The following is a 20,704-nucleotide window of genomic DNA, read 5'->3' on the forward strand; positions in this document are numbered from 1 at the left end:
TGTTCATGCTGCTAATTTAGCTGTATCAAGTTTAATTTGTTAACTTGATAGAGTACTATTGTTAATATTTGAGCACCCAAAATTGTGTTTAATACTGCACTCAGAATCTTCAATTAAAATGTTGTTCTGTTGCCAAGAGTATATGGATTGGCGACTGTGAGTAGATCGTAAATTACATAGAGGAACAAAAAAAGATAGATTCAAGTAGAAACACCCTATTCCTTTTCCCTCTCATTCTTCTGGAGGAACTGTAAAGGCATGAATCTGAAAATATTTGTTGCGAGTGAACGAGAATTGGGAGCTGCCTTAATATTGGCTGTTGTGGTCTCTCTCCAATTCTTCCGCCTACTGCAACATGCCTTTATTGTGTATAAAAGGCCTCATTATGTCAATGAACTCTGGTATATGAATCTGGAACTCCGAATTTTACACAGCATGTACTCGATGGTGAAAAAACCGCTTAAATACGTTTAGCAAGGCCGATAGAATGAAAAACCGATGAACCCCTATTGAGAGAAATTCCAACGTCAAGCTCAACTTTATGGAAATATGCTTCCTCTGAAGGATATAGAATCTCAGTGATGGAAACAGAAGTATTTTTACCAGTGAAACACTTGGAGCTCGATTGACCAACAGCTTATGTGATGGAATTTGCAACTCTAGCTGGTTTTAATCTTCTGAAAGTCATCACCCCCTTCTCGAATGCCAAGGCAAAGAGACCAAAGAAGTACAAGAGGAAAATATGTAGCTTTTGTAACATACTGGATGCCAAAGATGCACTATTAACCTCACCATTACTTTTTTTGACAAACAACATCCTTGTAACCACCCACCCTGCCAAAGAACAGCATAGGTCAGCACGTGAATAGAGGAGAAATAACGTTCCCTCAAAGTAAAATTGCTTACCCGAACTTTTCTCAGGCAAATTTGTCCAATCATGTGGCTCTGTCTTAGCTTCCGAAGCTTTGATCAACTCATTAAGAGCATTATTGACCTGATATGCGACACAAAGGAAGCTCAGAGTTCAATTCCAGTTTCAAGATAATCATATCATGGATAGTAGATATACAAGCAGTGTGATACAAATATGAAGGTATACCTCTTCAGTCCTCTCATGACTCACGAGATGCCCTCCAGGAAGATCAACCATTCTAGCAACAGGCTGCAGCTTCTGCGCCAGTCTCTTTGCATAATATATTTGAGCGATGACATCATGCCTGCAGATATAATAACATGTTAAGTTGGTTTACAGAAGAACAATCACACAGAAACGGAATATCAAATCCAAGAAAAAACGTGAATTTCAGAGATGATCATTTTCATTCGGTACATGTAGAGAGATATATATACAACTGCCATTCGGTAAGGCTACAAATTCTGTTCAACTGAGAGGACATGGAATAGAAATGATATCTGAGATGCTATCCATAGGAAGCAGATTGAATACACAGCTCAAGGGAAGAAAAAAAGTGGTGATTTTATGACTGCACCTGCCATGAATGACTGAAACAAGAAATCCACCAGAGCGGATCTTTTCAATTTCAGTTGGTGTCATTTTATGTGTCCAGCACGCATTCAGTTGACCTTCAAAACCATGGTTAGACTGCATCCCAGTTGCTGATATACCTTTTACATATTCCTGGAGACAGATTTAATATCAGGTCATGGATCTTTTTTAACACAAGTACACTAAAGACTTGACTAGTTGCTGCCATTTAGTTGTGAACAGATTTCCATAAATTGATTGTGAGCAGATTTCAAAGATGATTTTAATACTCCTTGTAACATATTTGTAATTCTCATTGACTGACAAGATGCTACATTTGCTTTAAGCAATTAGTGAGTTGACTGAGTTCATCAGTATTCATTTGTGCAGGGGCGAGTACTGCTTTATAACGTTTAGAAGTTCTTACTTGGTATAAAATTGCCCTTCTTGTGTTGGATCCAACGTATTCCTCAAGATACCCCTGTACAACAATAGAGTGAATCTGTGAGAGGATTGCTTTTACTCATAACATTCCCGTGTTACTAATAATCTTTTTCTCTTCCATTGGTTTATCTATCCAGAAAACATACAGAAAGATGATAGAATGAAGAGCACTATGACCTTTGAATAGTGTGTGTCCAAGTCAACAGCTGCTCTTTGCTCAGGCGTCTTTGCCTTTAAAAATCGGATAGCAATTGATAACGTTTGGCGGTCGAGCTGCAAAACATTGACTAATGAGAATCAACTAATTTGGTTACAAACTTACAATTGAGATGGAGTTGCTGCAACCAGCCAACCACTCCCAAAAAGTAAAAGAAAATTTAATAAACAATATCTCATGAAAAGTGATCTACGAACCCTTGGTAAACACTCGAAACCTCCTCCGGTCACATTGAGCAGAGCCAATGACAAAACTCTGTCGGGCACCATCGCTGCTAACTTGCAAGCTATCATAGCTCCTGTATCACACAATTACAAGTAAAGCATTAAACTCGAACGCTTACCAAAAAAAAGGAAAAGCTTTGGTACAAAGTAAATTCAGCTAACAGTATAGTCAATACTAAGTTTGATACATTGTTTTGATACTGCTGAATTTGAGTGAACCTAGTAAAAATTCGGCAAGGGAAACTCAAGAGTCTTAGACTCACCCATTGAATGCCCGAAAACATGCGCTTGTTTCCACCCCAAATGATCCATCAAAGCAATTGCATCCTTCGCCATTGTTCTTGTCCTGCAACAAAAAACACCCACAATAAACCCCACAATTCGGCTTCGATTTCTTTTCAAACTTGTAAAACTCCAAATCCAAAAGCAAAATCAAAATCTTCATTTGATTAAATTTCAGCATCCAATTCAATCAAAGAACCACACTTTACTCTCCAAATGTACGATTCCGGTTCCGAAAAACTTTTCGATTTTTATTCCGCGAATCAGAATTGACTACACACCTCAATACTTCTAGAACAAAATTGACCTTTTCAACCAAAATAACAAACCCCACTCACGTATATTCTGACTTTTTCACCGGCACGGAGCTCCGACCCATGCCCCGATTATCAAACGCGCACACCTCGATCCCTCCGCCGCTAAAACCAGCCTCATTGTCGCCACACTCCTCCGCCGCCCTATCATCGTCGTTCGCCGTCACCGTCCCCGTCAGCCCCTGTATCTGTGGCCCCCACGAATCGTGAGTTCCCGCCAATCCTGACCGTCCATCGGAAAATCCATCAGCCACCGAAAAAAAATTCCGACCAATAATTCCATTCAAAAAATAATAATAATAATGCTCACCGATGATCAGGAGGACCTTGGTGGGCCCGCGGCCGTAAGTCCGGTAGTAAATTTTGGTTCCGGCGTCGTTGAGCTTGGCGTCGACTGCGGCGGCATTCCGCGGCGACGCGACTTCGCAAAACGGCATCGTTTCGGAGACGAAGAAATTGAAATTGAAATTGAAAATTTTCAGGTTCTGAAGAAATGAACGGAGAGGCCTTCTGGGATTTTCGGTCCGCCCTTTAACGGAGAGATTGGGCGGGAACACGTGGCGCTTAATCAGCGGTCGTATCTATATGTAAAAAGTGAATAGTCGGCTACCTAAAGGGGGGTGGGGTCAAAGTCAACGAAATCGGCCAATGAAGGAAGGCATTAGGAAGCATGTAGGGGCGTAATCGTCATTTGAATCGTGTGTGTTCTTGGTCTCTGATTCGTTTTAGTTTAATCTAGAATGGTTCTAGAATTATTAGATTTGGTAGAGAAGGGGGTCCAATGGCATTGGTCACATTTGTGATTTGTGATTTGTAATTTTGAACCTACTTTCTTATCTAATCTCATACTTAGTTGTTACTTTTTGAGCAATTGGGGAGTCATTTTCATGGTGAATCTTATTAATCTAATCATGTAATTGCACGAAAAAAAGGTGGAGCAAAGAATAATTAAGCAAAATTTACTATTATTAATATTGGTCAAACTAAAACCTTTCTTGGTCCAAGGCTTTGGACCAAACACACATTTTCCATAAGGGTTGACATTTTTGTGCCAATAACGATGGATCCTCGCTTGAGTCGCTTCACTCTCATATTTACAGTGGAAGATGTTAATCACTTGGTCTGTTATTTCAAAAACTCGTTTTAGATATTACAATCTCCTGATGTCCCATACTTTAAAGTTTAAACCATACATACGGATGTGTAGGCACTGTGGTTACCGCCAACTTGACTAAGTTCTAAAAGTTAGACCTGAAAATTTAGAATTTAAGGTGACGTATGATTATGATATTACGCCCTCCTAATATCTCATATTTTAAAATTAAAATTTTAAACGGTGTCAAGAATACCGATGCACGGGCATTGGGCAGCCCAACTTGACTAAATTTCAAAGGCTAGTACTGAGAATTTGAAGTTTAAAGTGACATATATTTCCAGTATTTGACACATTTCATAATATAATTTTTTTTTTCTAACTAATAGAGATAAAAAAATGTTAAATAAACATAAAACAAAAACGGCATAAATATGTGAGTGCCTTCTGGCAAGTAAGACAATACTGGGTATGACTTTGAGGGTGTAGATGGCAAAAATACAAATTGAAATACAATCCAAATTTTGGAACATATGAATAATGTTTGGGCACGTGTTTTTGTTTTTGAATAATGGATGTGGTTGGATGGGAATATCGTGCCAGATAAGATCATGAAGGTGGTTGATGCACTTGTTCATAATCCAATAATGGAATCTCTAGCTGAATCCAACTAGACAAAACATCATAATCCCTCATGCTCGAATATGAATCACACTTGGAGGCATATTCACATAAAAGGGAGAGAAAGATTGGCTAAAATGCATAAAATTAATTACACACTTCTTACAACGTGAAAATAAATACCTGTTCTTGTATTTACACAATCAACAAATCTAAACAAGTGAAATGCTTACTTAGAGGTGATGAAAAAGGAGCTAATCTGACATTGAAATCCTATATAAACAAGGAATAGTAATTACCACTCGAGTATGATACTAAACAAAGGTAATGGTGAAGATAAAGAGAAATTTAAGCAGTTGGAAACAACCACCCCATAGTCCATCCGAGGAGCAAGCCTGCACCGGCAAGACCTAATCCTACTGCAAAAGCAACAGCACCCTTGCTGATCTCATACCTTGGCCTGCTGCCGCTCCTCTTTCCAGCCCTGCGGTGAGCCTTCTTCTTCATGGGCCTGCCTTTGTATGGGGACCATGGTAAGCCATCTTTTTTATTAAGCTGCAGGCAAAAGTTCTCGATTTGCAGCAAATGGAGCCACTGCTTGTAGGCAAACAGCTGTGATGCCTGTTTGAAAAAGAGACTGATGATGTGCTCCTTCTCTGTATAGGCCTGCTGTGCAGCTTTCTCAGCTTTCCTAGCTCGTGTTTGAGAATGACACAAAGCTTCCAGCAGCTGAGCTTTACTTCGTTCATCGTCTCGCTCATCTTGGTTGGTTGCAGTATGATCATTGTTGTGGCTGAAAATGAACGCATATAATTTGATCAAAATCAAACTAGGCATTATAAAGTTGTGATTCTAACATCAGAACTATGAAAAGAAATTGCAAAGCCACAACTGCAATGATGTTAGAAACACAACTTTATACTGCAATGATGTGTTTCTAATATAACTGCAATGATAGATCACGGAATTATACCGATGTTACTATATAACTGGAAAGCATCATTGATATTCAGTAATATCCTCATAAAAATGCACCAAAAGAAAATCCTTGCCATCAAAATAGAAATTCATAAACATAGCATAGGCAACTTCCCAAGTAATTAGATATTCGGTTCATTAGATAAACACAACACAGGCTCATGCTTGATAGACAGACAAAAACAGAATCATGGCATATTACTCCAAATCTGTGGCAGTGTATCACACCTAAGTTTATCATTATTAACAATACTGCAGCATGAATTTAATGAATTACCTAAAAGGACAATCTACATAAGCGATGGCTATCCAAGAAAGAATATACAGAACAGCTCAAGATAAAAAAATACCTTAGTGGACTGTCTGAATCATAGATTGAGTGACCTGAAGTAAAGCTTCCCTGAGTATAAGTGGTGACATTGGACAATCCCAGTTCAGTCATCTGATCTAAGGACAAATTAGGGTCAGGAAACTTTGTAGAAGCGATAGGACCCATCCTACTATGCTTAATCTGGGGCCGTGGAAGATCACAATTCTCAACATTTTCAAGTGATTTCTGAGCAACCAAGGAAGCCAACTCATCTTTACCAGCAGAGCGCCACCAGGGTTCAGACTTCTCACTTCCCACCCATTGGGAATCCAAATCGGGAGACAGCTTTTTGTTTTGTTCAGAATCCAAGCTACTGAAAGAATCCAAGTTCATGAAATCATCATCGGAGTACCAAAACTCCCCTGTGTCCCTTTTCTTAGGCAGCTGCAGACCATCACCAATTCCAGCCTTGAGTTCTTGCATTCTCTTACTCGGGTCATTTCTCGGAGAAGTGACTGAAACCTTGCATGGTTTCTCCACAAAACTGTTGACACCCTTCTCACTATCACTCTGAGTACTAAATACCTCCTTGCACTGATAATAATCACTTATGATGGCAGTTTTATTAATATATCCAGAATTCAAAACTTCAAGTTCAGCGTCCAGGCTCTTTTGCTGATCATAGATAAATTCCTTCTGAGGCCCAAAGTTAGGTTCCAGGTTCAACCACCACCTAGTGCTGGGTGTTAGCTCCGGATTTGAGTTATAAGGCATGCAATCTGGGATAAGGTGATCAATCCCATACGAAGCATTCTCAGGAGCACTATCAGATTCTGTTGAGGAAGACGATGACGGGTGACGCGCAAATCTTTGAGCACTCCTCACATTGTCTTGGGCAAAACAACAATTCGCTCTATGCTGCCATCCAGTCCGTGCTTCGGCTGCTGCCATTACCCTTATCTATCTGCAGCAGATTTACAATGACAAGATAACAATTAGTCATAGCTTATAGGTGGCCACATCAAGGAAGGATCAATTCAAGTCAAATGGAAGGATCAATTCAAGTCAAATGCATAACGAAAGTAATTGGAAGCTTTAAACTAGAAAATTTAACTACTAAATCAAAATTCCAATCATCAGGGCAAGATCCCCAATTCTCAACACCATGACAAGAGTTCTTGTCCATAAGCAATCAGAGTTATTAAAAAGAATGAAGATCCAAACTTCCAAAATCAGATGATCTTACTTATATACCATTACCAACAACCCATTCCCACAACTACCTTAACTTCAACTTATCAGTACTTGTAGTTCAACCCATCAGTCACTTCCAATTCAACCCATTAGTACCTATCACACAACCAACACAGACTCACAGAGACAACCCTATAAACCTATATATTAACAGACCAACAGAAACAATTTCAAAAAGCCTACTATTGTCATTGTAGAGTCCAAACTCCAATCAAATTCTACAAGGTTTCGACATCTGAGACTTCATGTATCTCAAATCAAGTTCCGGGTTCCACAAAAGTGGAAATTTTCCCCAAAATTTTCTAAGAAACTGTAAAATCAAAACACCACCCACCTCAAATCATCCATGGAACCGTGACACACCAAACAGAAACAAGAAAATCCAAAAATAAAGATCCATACAGTCATAAAGATTCAAACTTGGATTGCCAAAAATAAAAAAGGTCCATGCTTTAAGCAGAATCTATACAATTTCTCAAGACCAGAAATGGCTAGAGAGAAAACTACCTTTAAAAAAACAGATGGGTTCTGTCTTCTGGATTTTGCATACGTTTTCCGAGATCTAAAGACAGAGATACAGACATAGACGAAGACCCTCCTTTCTTGGCTCCTACTTCACCGTTTTGCTATAATAATGCATTCGGTAATATCCATTTATCCATTTCAGTGTTAAAAAGAAATATCCAAAACAGAAAAAAAATGGAAATCTTAGTTACCTTTCGGCAGAAGGCTCAACTATACGACACTACTTCTGTGATTTGTGTACTTGTAAACCTTGCGCTTCGAGACGGTTGTCCTATTTTGGTGGGAAAAACCGTAGTGGTCACAGTTAACCGTAATTGGTGTAACTCACTATCTTGTACCCATGACGAAATGTTCCTCAACAAATGGGCAAGTTAGAAAATAGGACCATAGAGATATGGACATCATGGCCCTAAATATCTCACATCACTCTCCAACCAACACTTAGAAGAGAAACGACGTGTCGGAAATGGTAGGAAAACGACGGTTGTGTAAGACCGTTCCGTTGCGTGACGCAAAGTTAAACACGGTGATACATTAGTGTATTTGACTTTATGAGCAATGCAAGGCTGCGAATTGTGAGACTAAACCATGATGTTTTGATTACTATTATTGTTGGATTTGTTGCTTGAATTTTGATCTAAGGGCGGAGAGCCTTTTCTGCAAGAGGAGCTTGTCGTTTTTCCTGCCTAGTTTGTCCAAGTAATGTACAACTTTTTTTAGGGTTGTCAAAACCTCCTTGCTCTCGGGGCCGAACTCTTTCTCTTGGATGCTCAAAACCCTCTCCAGCTGATCTAGTAACGCTTCGTCGTCCCTTGTCAATCTAGTTTGGATTGACACCAGACAGTCGAGAGCCTCCGCTGCAATGTACATCAGAACACATTAGACCGACACTCCTGACAATGTTAATTGGCCGTGGAGGAAATAACAACGTACCAACGGGAAGGGAGTCCTTTCCGAATGCTTTCTCACGAATGTGCAAAGCCTGGAGGGCGAGCTGTTCTGCTTCTTCATCCCGTTTTAATTGGTAGAGAGTAACGGCGAGGTGCAATATTGGGAACGAGATGGATTGGTCATCGGGTGCCACTGTCTTTGCCAAGACCTGCAAACTCGTCCTCAGCAAGCGCTCAGCCTCCACATAGTTCTTTGAGCGCGAATGCGAAGTTGCGAGATTGATAAGGTGTGTCACTGAGCTGGGGTCCTCTTTGCCTTTGTGTTTCTCAGTGATCAGCAAGCATTCCTCCAGTAGCTCTCGGCCTTCCTTTCCCCTGCAGGCAACCAAAGTTTAATGCTAAAAGGGAAACTAGCAATTGCAGGTTGCGTAGGCTTGTGGTTTTTAACTTGAAAGAGAAATATACGGTGACTGATAATGAAATGTAGAACATGTACCAAGTGTACCTATCAACATTTTCAAATGACAAGTAGTCATTGTCATAGTCAAAGAGTACCACGAAACCAAACCACCACCACAATCATATAATAACAAAACAGTATACATGTTGTGAACAAAACACCAACTTAATTGCATTTATAAATCCAGTATCTATGAAAGTTGGCATAGAATTTGACCATACCTTCCAACAGCATGAAGTAATTCTGCCAAATCTATCCGCATCTTCTCCACTATGCTGTCATCTGAAGCCATATAATTGGAATCCTTGATGACTTTAAGAGCCTTTTTATATAAATCAATTGCTTCATTTGCCTTTCCTGTAGAAAATTACCACACAAGTCCATAAATGACACCGAGCTTATATATATATATATATATATATATAGAGAGAGAGAGAGAGAGAGAGAGATGTATTACCCATTGCACACTTCGCACGGGCCAGGGAACTCATAGCCATTCCAACTCTTCCGTCGTCTTCTCCATACAACTTTGTGTATATATTTAAAATTCTGAACAAGAACAAGAAAGAACAATTATCAAACAAACCTGCTACAATTCAGTCAGGCCAAAGTAAGCCATTCTACAAAGAGGGAAATGAAAATTAAACCTTAGAAAAGGAGTTTCTGCCTCAATAGGTTTCCCTTGTTTGAGTAAAAGGCTGCCAAGACCAAACAAAGGTATGACCAAATCCTCACTTTCAGCACCTCTGCTAGATTCAAGAAGAGTTATTGCACGATGGTATAACTCTACTGCTTTTGTAGTCCTTCCAATAGAACTGAGAACTTTCGCCATGCCCAAAATTGGTGTGATAAGAAAAACACTATTTTTCCCTGAAGAAAAAGTGGCAACAACCATTGAATATCAGAGAAAACCTACTGTGCAACTGAGCCCTACTGTATCAACCTTGTGTAGTCCTATCAGATAATACAATAAATGCTATGTCCTTCAACTGGTCATGCAAATTCACATACATCAGTGTTCTGTTTTAGATTCTACCTTCGCATACCCATTATGATAAAGTGTTTATAGATAAAGTCAAATAGCTATCTGTTATCATTCATATCAGAATAGGCAAAAGAACTCACCATACATGTTCTCCATGTTATCAATTGCCCTCCTATATACAAGCATTGATTTCTCAAACTTCGCCAAAGTTGAATACATGCTTCCCATATGCACCAGAACTGAATCCAGCAGTGGTTCATCATCCTTTAGACTGCCAACAATCTCATTCAACTGCACACCATTAAAATACATCAACAAAAAAAGAGTGGAATTACAGGTTACAAACAGAAACGGGGTAAGAAAAGTATACGCCCTTCAGATAAAAAAACATGGCTACCCTAGAGATGTGAAATGCAGTAACAATAATCCGAACAACTGTCCAAATCATGGATCAATGTAACAACTACACCAGTTCATATCTTATAACACATGGAATGGCGTTCGATGAGCATGATGAAGTAAATTCTCTTCAAATGTCAGAGCAACAATACAACTACATATGTAACAACTACACCAGTTCATATCTTCTAACACATGGAAAGGCGTTTGATGAGCATGATCGAGTAAATTCTCTAGAAATGCTTGAGCTGTGAACATACATAATATCAAAGCAACAATACAACTACAAAAGGGAAAAAGAAATTACCATATCCAGTAATGACTCGACAAACTTAAAGTCGCCAATAGCCATATACCCTAGAGCTATGATGTCAATGGTAGCAGCTTCCTCAATGCCTCTAACACCGGCATCCATCCTCTCCTTCACAGCCTCATAATTCGCTCGAAGCAAGTCTACTGCATCATCTTTATTCCCGTTCATAACCAACATTTTCACTTCATCAAACAACTCTTGTAACTCTCTCTCGAAATCATTCTCCGTCCCATCGGATGTTTTAGAACCTTCAGACCTGCCAAACCATCAAATACCAGTAAACAAAAGCACTTACAGAAGAAATGTACTTGAGAAAAAAGCACTTGCAGAAACAAACAAACAAACAAAAATGCACCTGTGAGTTTTGTTTGGAGCTGAAACATGATTTTCTACTGACCCAACAGAAGCAAAAGACCTTGAGGCCAGTGCTCTAACAGGGAATAAGCAAGTGATGCCTTTGTGTGAGTTTGCTGACTGCATGTGATGTAAGCACAGTTTGCTTATCCTAGGTTGTTCAAAACAAGCATTAGAGAGATACCCAACAATTATTCAACTGTTACTAAGCCTCAGTTCAAAGCCTTAAGCAATTTGATTAAGAATTTAGTTAAACAAAAAAACGAGTATAATTTAGTATGAAACTGAATAACAAACAACCTTTAAAAACAGAGGGAGAGAGAGAGAGAGAGAGAGAGAGAGGTTACCTGTAGGTGTTGAAGAAGTGAGAAGGGAGAAGAAGAGAAGCTGCCATTAGAGGAGGAGTTGCAGAACTGTGAAAGCCGAAACTCGGAGCGAAAGAGATAATGAGAATTTGGGCAAACGGTTCGGGTCGGGTCGGATAGTAAAAAGTAAGAAGTTATAAACGTCATGAATTTTGTTTGGGCTCCGTTAGTAACCAAAAACAGTGAAAAATAAACGTCATTAGTAATTTTGTTTCAACTTGTGTTGATCGTACGCGGTGCTGCTAAGGTGGTCAATTGATTCTCTACTCAGTAAATTGTCTTTTGGTTTAGATCCAGTGGTGTAAAATAATAAGATAGTTATAATGAATTTATCTCGTTATTCTTCATCCATAAATTTGAATTCAATGACAATGATGAACAACTAAGTACAAACTAATTAAGTTCCGGGGCATCATTGGGATTCATTGAACATAATCTTTCACCACTCGGGAGTTCGATTAGTTCTTGAGGTGATTCAACCATTACTTGAGAGAGAGGGTTAGTCGAGAAGGTTTGAATCCAACGTTTTCGGGTGAAGTTCGGGCAGCACAAAAGTCTTGAAAGTTGGCTAAATATCAGTAAGGAATCCAAATTTGATCTATACACCAGAGAAATGCAAAACCTGATTACACAAACCCAACATAGCAGTTCACTACTGCCCTTTTACCAGAGGGATGACATAATTGAGAATTTATGCGCTAGTACGGTCCAGTTTTGATGGCCTGTAAGACAGGAAACTAATAGATCAAGAACATAAATGTGGGAGAACCATTTTATTGAAAGTCATTTTGGCATCAACTGCTAATAGAGACCAAGAGAAACTAATCCTTGAAGAAAAGGGGTTTACTACTATAGGAATGTCTTTGATTCCATAAGTACATCAGCCACTACAACAATTCTCAGATTGCAAGAATCAAAACTGTGAGCTAGAAGACATTCTGAGAGAACCAAGTTGAGAAATACCAATGCTTATGCGCATCGGATTTTAACATTAAGTGTCCAATGAACCTTCCCTGCCGGCAAAGGGATGGATCTCGGAAGGCGCAGTGGTACCTCATACTCTCCTACAGTTGACAATGGAGATGGTAGATGCACGTTCTCAGGTTCTAAGCCTATAGAAAGCTGCCTTGCCACCTAAATTGACATAGAGATGGCATCAGTTCGAAAACAGAGGAAAAAGGTGTATCTCAAGGTCTGAAGTTTGAAGACAACAAAGGACAAAACCATACCTCAGCCACAATATCCTCCTTGGTCACAGTAGAACGCAATTCTATAGGGTCTTCCTTTGTTGCACGTGTCCTGAACTTTTCAAGATTAATGTTCCTCCGCAATACCTGCAAAAATATGTAAACTTCAGATGCTCCGTATGACTTGTAAACCAAAGCATGATAGTTCTTGTATGCATCAGAGAAATCCAACCAGCATCAGAATAGAGAGCTTCACATCTACCTCCAACAAGAGACTTATAAAACAAGGCATATCAACCCTCAACCCTCAATTTGACACCTTATGGAGTCCAAGGGATTTTCAGTCCTTACTACAAACATTAACATATGATAAACCAAGCATCCAATCATGATATCAAAAGTATCCACATTTCTGAACATAAATCACTCTTTGTAACGTCACTCAAGATACGACATTAAACTTTAACTAAGCACCCTATTATCGTATCAAAAGTAACACATTTATGAACACAAACAGAACTCAAAGACATTAGACAGGCCACGAACCAGACGAGCATTATCCAGACGCTTCGCTGCCTTTTCATATTCTTTCATCTTAACTTCCTCGGACACAGTAACCACTTTAACCTCCTCCTTCTCCTCCTCTTCTTCCAGGGGGGCATTCTAAACAACAACATTCCCCACAAGCATTACACAACCAAACAAACAATCGCAACGAATTAACAACAGGAAACGCATTCGATAAAAGGAAACACAAAATCACCTTTCGCTGCTGTCTTATGAGATAGGCATACTTGTCAATGTTGGGTACAGCAAGCAATTTCGGCATCAAGTGGTTGCGGAAATGCCCCGGCGCAACCTTCACAGTCTCACCGGCCTTGCCGAGCTTATCCACATTCTGCATTGCATCAACTAAATCAAAAACAATCATTCACTAAAAACCTAAACTATCCAAACACTTGTTGTTACTCGATTTCCGAAACAAAAAAATTTCTCACCGTCGTCAAAATCACTTCCAATTTCCTATGCCGAACTCCTTGGCAAGCGAAAACCAGAGGATTCATCATGCGCTCCGACTCGGAAGAATGGACGACGTTGTGAGTGTCTCTGATGATCTGACGGAGGGCATTTCTGCCATTTCGTATACAAGCCATGCCCCCAGAGCTTCATTGAAACAGAAACGAAATCAGAGATCGCAGTCGAGATTGTAAAATAGAAACGTTTCGGTTTTCATTTTCGCGAAATTAAATTTGTGAATTGAGAAAATAGAAAAGGGGGAAGGTAGGAGAAGAAGACGTACCGGCGATGACGTAAGCTGTTCCGACGGCCGACTGTGACGAGGAGAAGAAAAGGGGGTTTAGTGTTTTTGAGCAACGGGGATGAAGGTCGCAGTGGGAGAGAGGCGAAATGGAGAATGTGAGGGTGTTTCAGAATCGGGGGTTTAAGGTGAAATGTCTAAAACACCCCTTAATTTCATGCCACGGAAGTGTTTCAACTTACAAGTTGTCGACAAAAAGGAAAAATACGGAAGCGGAAGTGTTACAACTAGTAAGAACACAATTAGCCGATTAGGGGTCATTAGTGACTAACTTATAAGTTATAACAAATGTTAGACAAATAGATCTGAACAATACTTCTTAGTGAATCTCCGGTACACCATGAAACCTGAACAATGGTCAAACAGATTGAGGAGACTGACAATCCTACAAAATGCCAACATTAGTAAGGAAAAAGTTGGAATGCCCACAGTAGTATACTATTCTTTTTGGTGAAAAATATCTAATTGAAGTTGAGATGAGATGATCGCATTTACAATGATAAGATTTGTGTGAATTGAATAATAAAATCAATTTAGCGACTAGAAACATATTCCACACGTGTTAGAACAACATACTAAAGTATCGTAAATTCTTGTGTATTTTTTTATGATGTTGTTCGATGCAGGCGTTGAATGTATTTGTAGATTTTTAATCTTCGTTGTCTTAAAACTCTTAGCCTATTTCAAGAAAGTGTTCTTTGTGTGATACCAAAAAATTTAATGCACTCATATCAAAAGAAAAACGTTTAAGCATTTCACCAACTTATACCCCAAACCCTTCTCATTTTAACTACAATATTACCAACCTTTGATGAAATTCTTAATACCCTTTTCTCAGTTTGAGACTGAAGATTCAGTAAAACATCATTGTTGGAGTAGATAGAAATTGATAGTGTACCCAAGGGAAGATGGATCATGGAATGACATCATTAGGTACGCATTCATAAATTCATAAAAAATTCATAACATCTGCTGGTTTAGAACTATCAGTGAAACTTCATTTTCAGGGCTGAAACTGAATCTTCACTTTGATTATCAACTTCAATACTAACTACTAAATTTAACATTTCTATCAGAATGCTAAACATATCTAAGAACTGAGTTTCATGACAATGAATGTCATGGACAAAATGTTGATGATGTTAGTGTGAGTCATCGTTCCCTTTTTAGGAATAGATTGCAAGGGAATATATTGTTGTAACTACTTACGTTGTATATGTTGTGTAGTACAGTAGTACACAATAGTTGTAGTACGTGGTAGTACAATTGTAATCAGTTTATATACACCACAGAATGGGTGTAATAATATATCAGAAAATTCATTCTCTCAATACTGTCTTATTTGACTTGGTATCAGATCAAAGATCCGAAAAGACTTTGTCTCCTTAATTCTTTGTTTAAGACCAGACCGATCTTCGTCTTGTCACAAATCGTTTTAGACCAGATCTTCGTCTGCAATCATTCATCAGCCAAGACCGGCAGCTTTCAATTAATTCCGGTCTGCTCAGATTGAGTCCGGGTGCTTCAAGAACCATCGTGCGTCGTCCAGATTGGTTGGTTTCCAGATCGCCCACGATCTTCGCTCAACCACAGCAGCGTCGTCACTCAGCCACAGGAGGCTGCACAGCCACGTCGCCCAGTTCACATCACCGCCGTCAACCATCGTGCATCGTCCAGACTGGTCGGTTTCCAGATCGCCCTAGATCCTCGCTCAACCACAGCAGCGTCATCACTCAACCGCAGCAAGCTGCACAGCCGCGTCGCCCGGTTCACATCAGCGTCGCTCACTCAAGTGGATCCCAGATCGATCGATTCCAGCCCAGAAAACGATCCGATCCTCCCCCAAACTCCGGACAATTCCAGATCGATCTCTTCACTCGGTCAACTCGGTCAGTGAGTCAACTCAGCTCAATTAGGTCAACACATACTCGGTCAACCCATTCAGCTTAGTCCAACAGGTTATAAAAAAAAAACTGTTACTATCTGTTTGTTTTTGTTTGGCGACATCTGTTATTCTTATTTCCGCTGCGTACTTTGGGATTTGTGTATTTTTCTATTTGTATTATTGCAATGGGTGGTGATGACAATGAAGGTCTGAGTTCTAAGACCAATGAGGTCCAGAAGGTTGAAGTCTCTGTTAAGAGCTCAGAAGGTGGTTCTTTTGGGGGTACCAAACTCACTGGTACCAATTTCCGAACATGAAAGAAGATTATGTTTGTTTATCTCCGTGGGATACACAAAATGGGGCATGTGACTGGAACAATCAAGGCTCCTAGTGAAGATGATAAATAGGCCTATGCTAAGTGGGAAGATGATGATGGGTTTGTCATGTCAATTCTATTTCGAGCCATGACTGATGATGTGCTACAGATGGTGGAGGAATGTGAAACTGCTGAGGCGATATGGAAGACGTTGGGAGATCTCTATACAAATGAGTCTGATTTTATATAGGTTCATGAGTTGATGTGCAAACCTGCAGGAATGCAACAGAATGGGCAACCAGTGTCAGTGTTTTTTACCAAGCTGAAGAATGTATGGGCTGAAATTGATCAGAAGCGTCCTTGCAAGATCAAGAATCAGGAGGATATTACATGGTACTAGAAAGAAAAGGAACTTGAGCGGGTTCATGCATTCTTGCGAGGACTTGATGCAAAACATAACAGTACCAAAGGAGAATTGCTTAGAATGTTAGATCCTCCTAGCTTGACCACAGCTTTTACATACATTTGTAAAGATGAGTCTCAGCAAGAAAGTCTCAAACAGGCACAAGTTGAAGTATCCAGCCTAGCTATTCAGGCACTAGCACCTTTTCTTCAGCAGCAGAAATCAGTCCCAATTCATCAGCAAGGACCTCCACCAAGCTTTGCTAATCGTCCTCGTCCTCAGTGTTCTTATTGCACCGATGTTGGGCATATTCGAGAGACTTGCTAGAAACTGAATCCGAACCTCAAACCTAAAAGGCAAGGTTATCGTCCTAAGGCAAAAGCAGCTGCTGTTCAATTGGTCCAAGAACTAGATTTCTATGGAGTGGCTGCCCAAGATCATCATACAGCAGGTGGAGCTACTCCTACAACCTCTATAGCTGGTCGAGGTAAAATTGGTATGGTTTTAAAGGTTTCTAACTTTGTTGGTTCTGATACATGGATTTTTGATTCTGGTGCCTCCGATCATATGACTTATGACAAATCATATTTTACTGAATTGTCTTCCCCACCAGTGTCTTATGTAATCAATGCCAACGGTGAGGCTTTTCTTGTGTTAGAGTCAGGGTCAGTGCGTATTACCCCCACTTTAGAACTTCATAATATGTTATATGTGCCAGACTTATCTCATCACTTGATATCTGTCCCACAATTGAACACTGAGTCTAAATGCTGTAACCTTTTATCCTATGTATGTGATTTTTCAGGATCTTCTCATCAGGGAGATAGTCGGTCGGGGGTATCTGAGGGGCCGGTTGTTCCATCTGGATCAGACATACGCAGGAGAAAAATCAGGAGTACAGTCCCGAGCCGCTTTGACTTCGAATTCTAATGAGCTAAGTGAAATTTGGTTATGGCATCGCCGTTTAGGGCATCCATCTTTTGGTCTTATGAAAAAAAAACATGCCTACTATGGCTATTGGTGTGGATGAGTCCGTTTTACATTGTGAAACATGTGTTTTGGCCAAGAGTCATCGTGCTACTTATTCTCTTAGTGTTTCTAATAAAAGTGTTATTCCTTTTGAGTTGATTCATTCTGATGTTTGGAGACCATCTAGAGAGCCTACTGTATCGGGTATGCAATACTTTCTGTTGTTTATTGATGATTGTACGAGATTGTCATGGGTTGCTCTTCTTAAAACCAAAGATGAAGTCTTCCCTGCTTTTCAAAAATTTCGTAATCTTGTTCAAACACAATATCATAGCACCATTCAAGTCCTTCGTTCTGACAATGGGGGGGTATGTTGACCATGTGTTCCAAGAGTTTTTTAAAAACCATGGGATTGTTCACCAAACCACGTGTCCACAAACACCAGAACAAAATGGAGTGTCCGAAAGGAAAAACCGTCATTTACTTGATATGGCTCGTGCCTTTCTTTTTAGTGCTCATATGCTTAAGTATCTTTAAGGCAATGCTATACATGCTTCCTCTCATCTTATCAATCATCTTCCATCCAGTGTACTTCAGGGAAAAATTCCATTTGAGATTCTTGCCTCTCATGTCTCCTTACCATGATTTCATAATCTTCCCGCTCGTGTTTTTGGTTGTGTTGCTTTTGTCCATGTACCAAAAAATCAGAGGTCTAAGTTGGATGCCTGGGCCCTTAAGTGTGTGTTTGTTGGCTACGGAGGCTATCAGAAGGAGTACAAGTGCTATCATCCACCAACCAGAAAGTATTATGTCACTATGGATGTTACTTTCTTTGAAGACATGAGTTATTTCTCCTCTTCAGATACAGCTCTTCAGGGGGAGAATTCATATTTTGAAGAGCTATATCATAGAGAGGATGAGGAATCAGAAGGAGAAGGAGAAGCCACACAGCCAGGAGGTATTTTGACAGATCCGGTTGAGACTATTAGCTCACCACCTCCAGCAGCAGAAGCACTAGTTTCCATCACTCAGAATGAGGTTAAAGACACAACTGCCCCTCCTGCCATCGCTTCTACCCCTGACCCACAACTTTCTGGTACTGAAGATCTCCCATTGGAGGTATGTCCATCCACTGATACTAGTAGTAGTGAGTCTAATGTTGAGCAATATGTGTTACCACATAGGACCACTCGAGGTCAATCAGCCAAAAGATATGAACCTACTCTTACTGCCAAATCAAAATACCCAGTAGCCAACTATATGTCCACTAGGAGTTGTGTCTAAGTCATATGAATCATTTGTGAATCAAATATCTGTTATATCAGTACATAACAAAGTGCAGGATGCGTAGGGAGATCCAAAGTGGAGGAAGGCTATGGATAAAGAGATAGAGGCGTTGCAGAAGAACAATATATACTTGGCAACTGGTGCCTCCACCACAAGGCAAAAAGTTCCACCGTTGTTTATTGAATATTTTGTTGCTTGAATTCTTAAATAAATAGGCCTCGATTTAGCAATGAAAACCATAGAATTTCTCTGTACCTCTAAACTAAAATCCTAGAATAGTGTAACCTGGATGCACTTGGTTTTCGAGAATATGAGGAATAGCCTTAACAATCTGTAGAGGTCCAGGATTAACTGAAATAATAAAATCAAAAACAGAACTTAGAAAGGCATCAATACGTAAATGTTAGTTTTAAATGTTAACATTCATAACTAAACACAAAACTCTACCCGAATGTTTTTAGTTTTTGTTAAAGGACTCGAGCGTATGCACTTGGATTTGGACAAATGATCGAAAGTCGGGAACGAACCCGAATATGGACGAGCACTCCATATCCAGGTAGGGTGACATGTCCCTTCATTATTAGAGGCTTTTCTGTGAGTGGAATGCACTAGTAAAATAGTATGTTGCCTGTAAATACGTTTTTGGTTGTTCATTAGTCGATGCCTCGTCAACCCAAATTCGATTGGTGATCCTTGAATTTCGTTAAGCCTTATCGCAAAGTATTATTGCAACTTAATGCCTTGAGCATTGGACGGTTTGTTTGGTCAATGCCAAGCGACCTATTGATTGGTGTCTCCTGACGTGTAGTAGATACCTAGTTATTGCGATTTCACAATGTGACATCAAGTCTACTGAATTGTGTGCTTGGTTTCATCGTCATATGGACAAGCTGTCACAATTATTTGTTCATGGAGTAAACAGTATCCGCTAAGTTACGAATAAGGGTGTATGAGGTTTGACAACCAAGATCGTTGATAACTACAAGGCTGACGTCAGTGATGACATCGTTGACGTGTCATTCGTAGTGACGCTCTACGAAACTTATTTATGTTAGACATGCAACGAAACATTTTTTTTCCTTTCTTGGTTGCTACTCATATTTAAGGTTCAAGTCCCCGAGTAATTTTTCTACTCTCCTTGAAATGGAAGTTTGGTGTAGACGTCAATTTGTTTCCGGTTATTTTGAAAAGTAAGCTATTATCGCATGGTTGCAACGAAGTTACTATCCAGCGAGTTACTTATCGAAAAGAATCATGATTCATGGAGAGAAGTGTATCCTATGGAAAATATAATAGGAACACTTGGTGAAGTGATAAAAATAGCCCCGAAATTGGGATATGTAGCGAACGGAAGCACAAAATGTGAAAGTTTTATGAATGTTATCATGTTGCGTAACTTGATGCGTGATGGGGTATTCCACGCAAATTGTTTACAAGTAACGCTTGGAAAATTCTTACGCTAATGTGTTGGTCATCTACCTGCGGAAACGAGGTTGATAAGTGGATTTACCACTGCTTTGCAATATGTTGTTATTGAGACTAGTGGGTGACTAAGTGTTAGTCCCCGATTCGTTTTTAAGGCTCATTGAATTTTTCAGAAATGCTGAAGCGATAATGTCTTTGTCTATGGCATTTAGCTCAGAGGAGTTGGGTGAGACAATGAAATCAAATGTATGCGTATACACACATAATGTGATTGAGAAAAATCACAATTTGGGAAAAACAAATGGTTAGAGAGTTTGATAAGGTCGTCTCCATAAGTGAAGTAAGATGAACCATGTGAAAGGTAAAGGTTTGAAAGGTGTCAAGGGAAAGTGAAACTATG

At 39.7% G+C, this 20,704-nt stretch overlaps 4 protein-coding genes across 6 annotated transcripts; all 4 read right to left on the bottom strand.

Annotated features, from left to right (window-relative positions):
• Window positions 1–82: 82 nt before the first annotated feature.
• LOC112195773 (putative aminoacrylate hydrolase RutD) lies at window positions 83–3,713 on the bottom strand. The gene is made up of 11 exons (XM_024335979.2): window positions 3,278–3,713; window positions 2,992–3,190; window positions 2,635–2,717; window positions 2,345–2,445; window positions 2,108–2,203; window positions 1,914–1,967; window positions 1,491–1,639; window positions 1,100–1,217; window positions 907–994; window positions 604–834; window positions 83–506 (listed from the first exon to the last, which is right to left on the bottom strand). Exons 1-10 carry the CDS (start codon window positions 3,402–3,404, stop codon window positions 638–640), a joined length of 1,212 nt encoding a protein of 403 aa, XP_024191747.1. The 5' UTR covers window positions 3,405–3,713; the 3' UTR covers window positions 83–506; window positions 604–637.
• Window positions 3,714–4,786: 1,073 nt separating this feature from the next.
• Window positions 4,787–11,600, bottom strand: LOC121048800 (nephrocystin-3). 2 transcript variants are annotated; one of them, XM_024322101.2, is made up of 12 exons: window positions 11,497–11,600; window positions 11,151–11,300; window positions 10,790–11,051; window positions 10,224–10,374; window positions 9,746–9,968; window positions 9,556–9,647; window positions 9,320–9,455; window positions 8,682–9,013; window positions 7,940–8,605; window positions 7,731–7,849; window positions 6,010–6,933; window positions 4,787–5,474 (listed from the first exon to the last, which is right to left on the bottom strand). In XM_024322101.2, the coding sequence occupies exons 1-9, from the start codon at window positions 11,541–11,543 to the stop codon at window positions 8,355–8,357; spliced, it is 1,644 nt and encodes a 547-aa protein (XP_024177869.1). In that variant the 5' UTR covers window positions 11,544–11,600; the 3' UTR covers window positions 4,787–5,474; window positions 6,010–6,933; window positions 7,731–7,849; window positions 7,940–8,354. The 2 variants fall into 2 exon arrangements, with proteins under 2 accessions (XP_024177869.1, XP_024177883.1); XM_024322115.2 differs by lacking the exon at window positions 7,731–7,849.
• Window positions 5,030–6,920, bottom strand: LOC112183762. The gene is made up of 2 exons (XM_024322119.2): window positions 6,010–6,920; window positions 5,030–5,474 (listed from the first exon to the last, which is right to left on the bottom strand). Exons 1-2 carry the CDS (start codon window positions 6,918–6,920, stop codon window positions 5,030–5,032), a joined length of 1,356 nt encoding a protein of 451 aa, XP_024177887.1.
• A 661-nt stretch (window positions 11,601–12,261) lies between the features above and the next one.
• On the bottom strand, window positions 12,262–14,153 carry LOC112175988 (50S ribosomal protein L9). Of its 2 annotated transcripts, none has more exons than XM_024313786.2 (6): window positions 14,002–14,153; window positions 13,700–13,865; window positions 13,465–13,599; window positions 13,248–13,364; window positions 12,744–12,848; window positions 12,262–12,648 (listed from the first exon to the last, which is right to left on the bottom strand). In XM_024313786.2, the coding sequence occupies exons 2-6, from the start codon at window positions 13,853–13,855 to the stop codon at window positions 12,484–12,486; spliced, it is 678 nt and encodes a 225-aa protein (XP_024169554.1). In that variant the 5' UTR covers window positions 13,856–13,865; window positions 14,002–14,153; the 3' UTR covers window positions 12,262–12,483. The 2 variants fall into 2 exon arrangements, with proteins under 2 accessions (XP_024169554.1, XP_024169557.1); XM_024313789.2 differs by having other exon boundaries at window positions 13,700–13,860; window positions 14,002–14,073.
• Between the last annotated feature and the right edge of the window lie 6,551 nt (window positions 14,154–20,704).

The sequence above is a fragment of the Rosa chinensis genome, chromosome 1 (assembly GCF_002994745.2).
Source record: "Rosa chinensis cultivar Old Blush chromosome 1, RchiOBHm-V2, whole genome shotgun sequence".
Lineage (NCBI taxonomy): Eukaryota > Viridiplantae > Streptophyta > Magnoliopsida > Rosales > Rosaceae > Rosa > Rosa chinensis.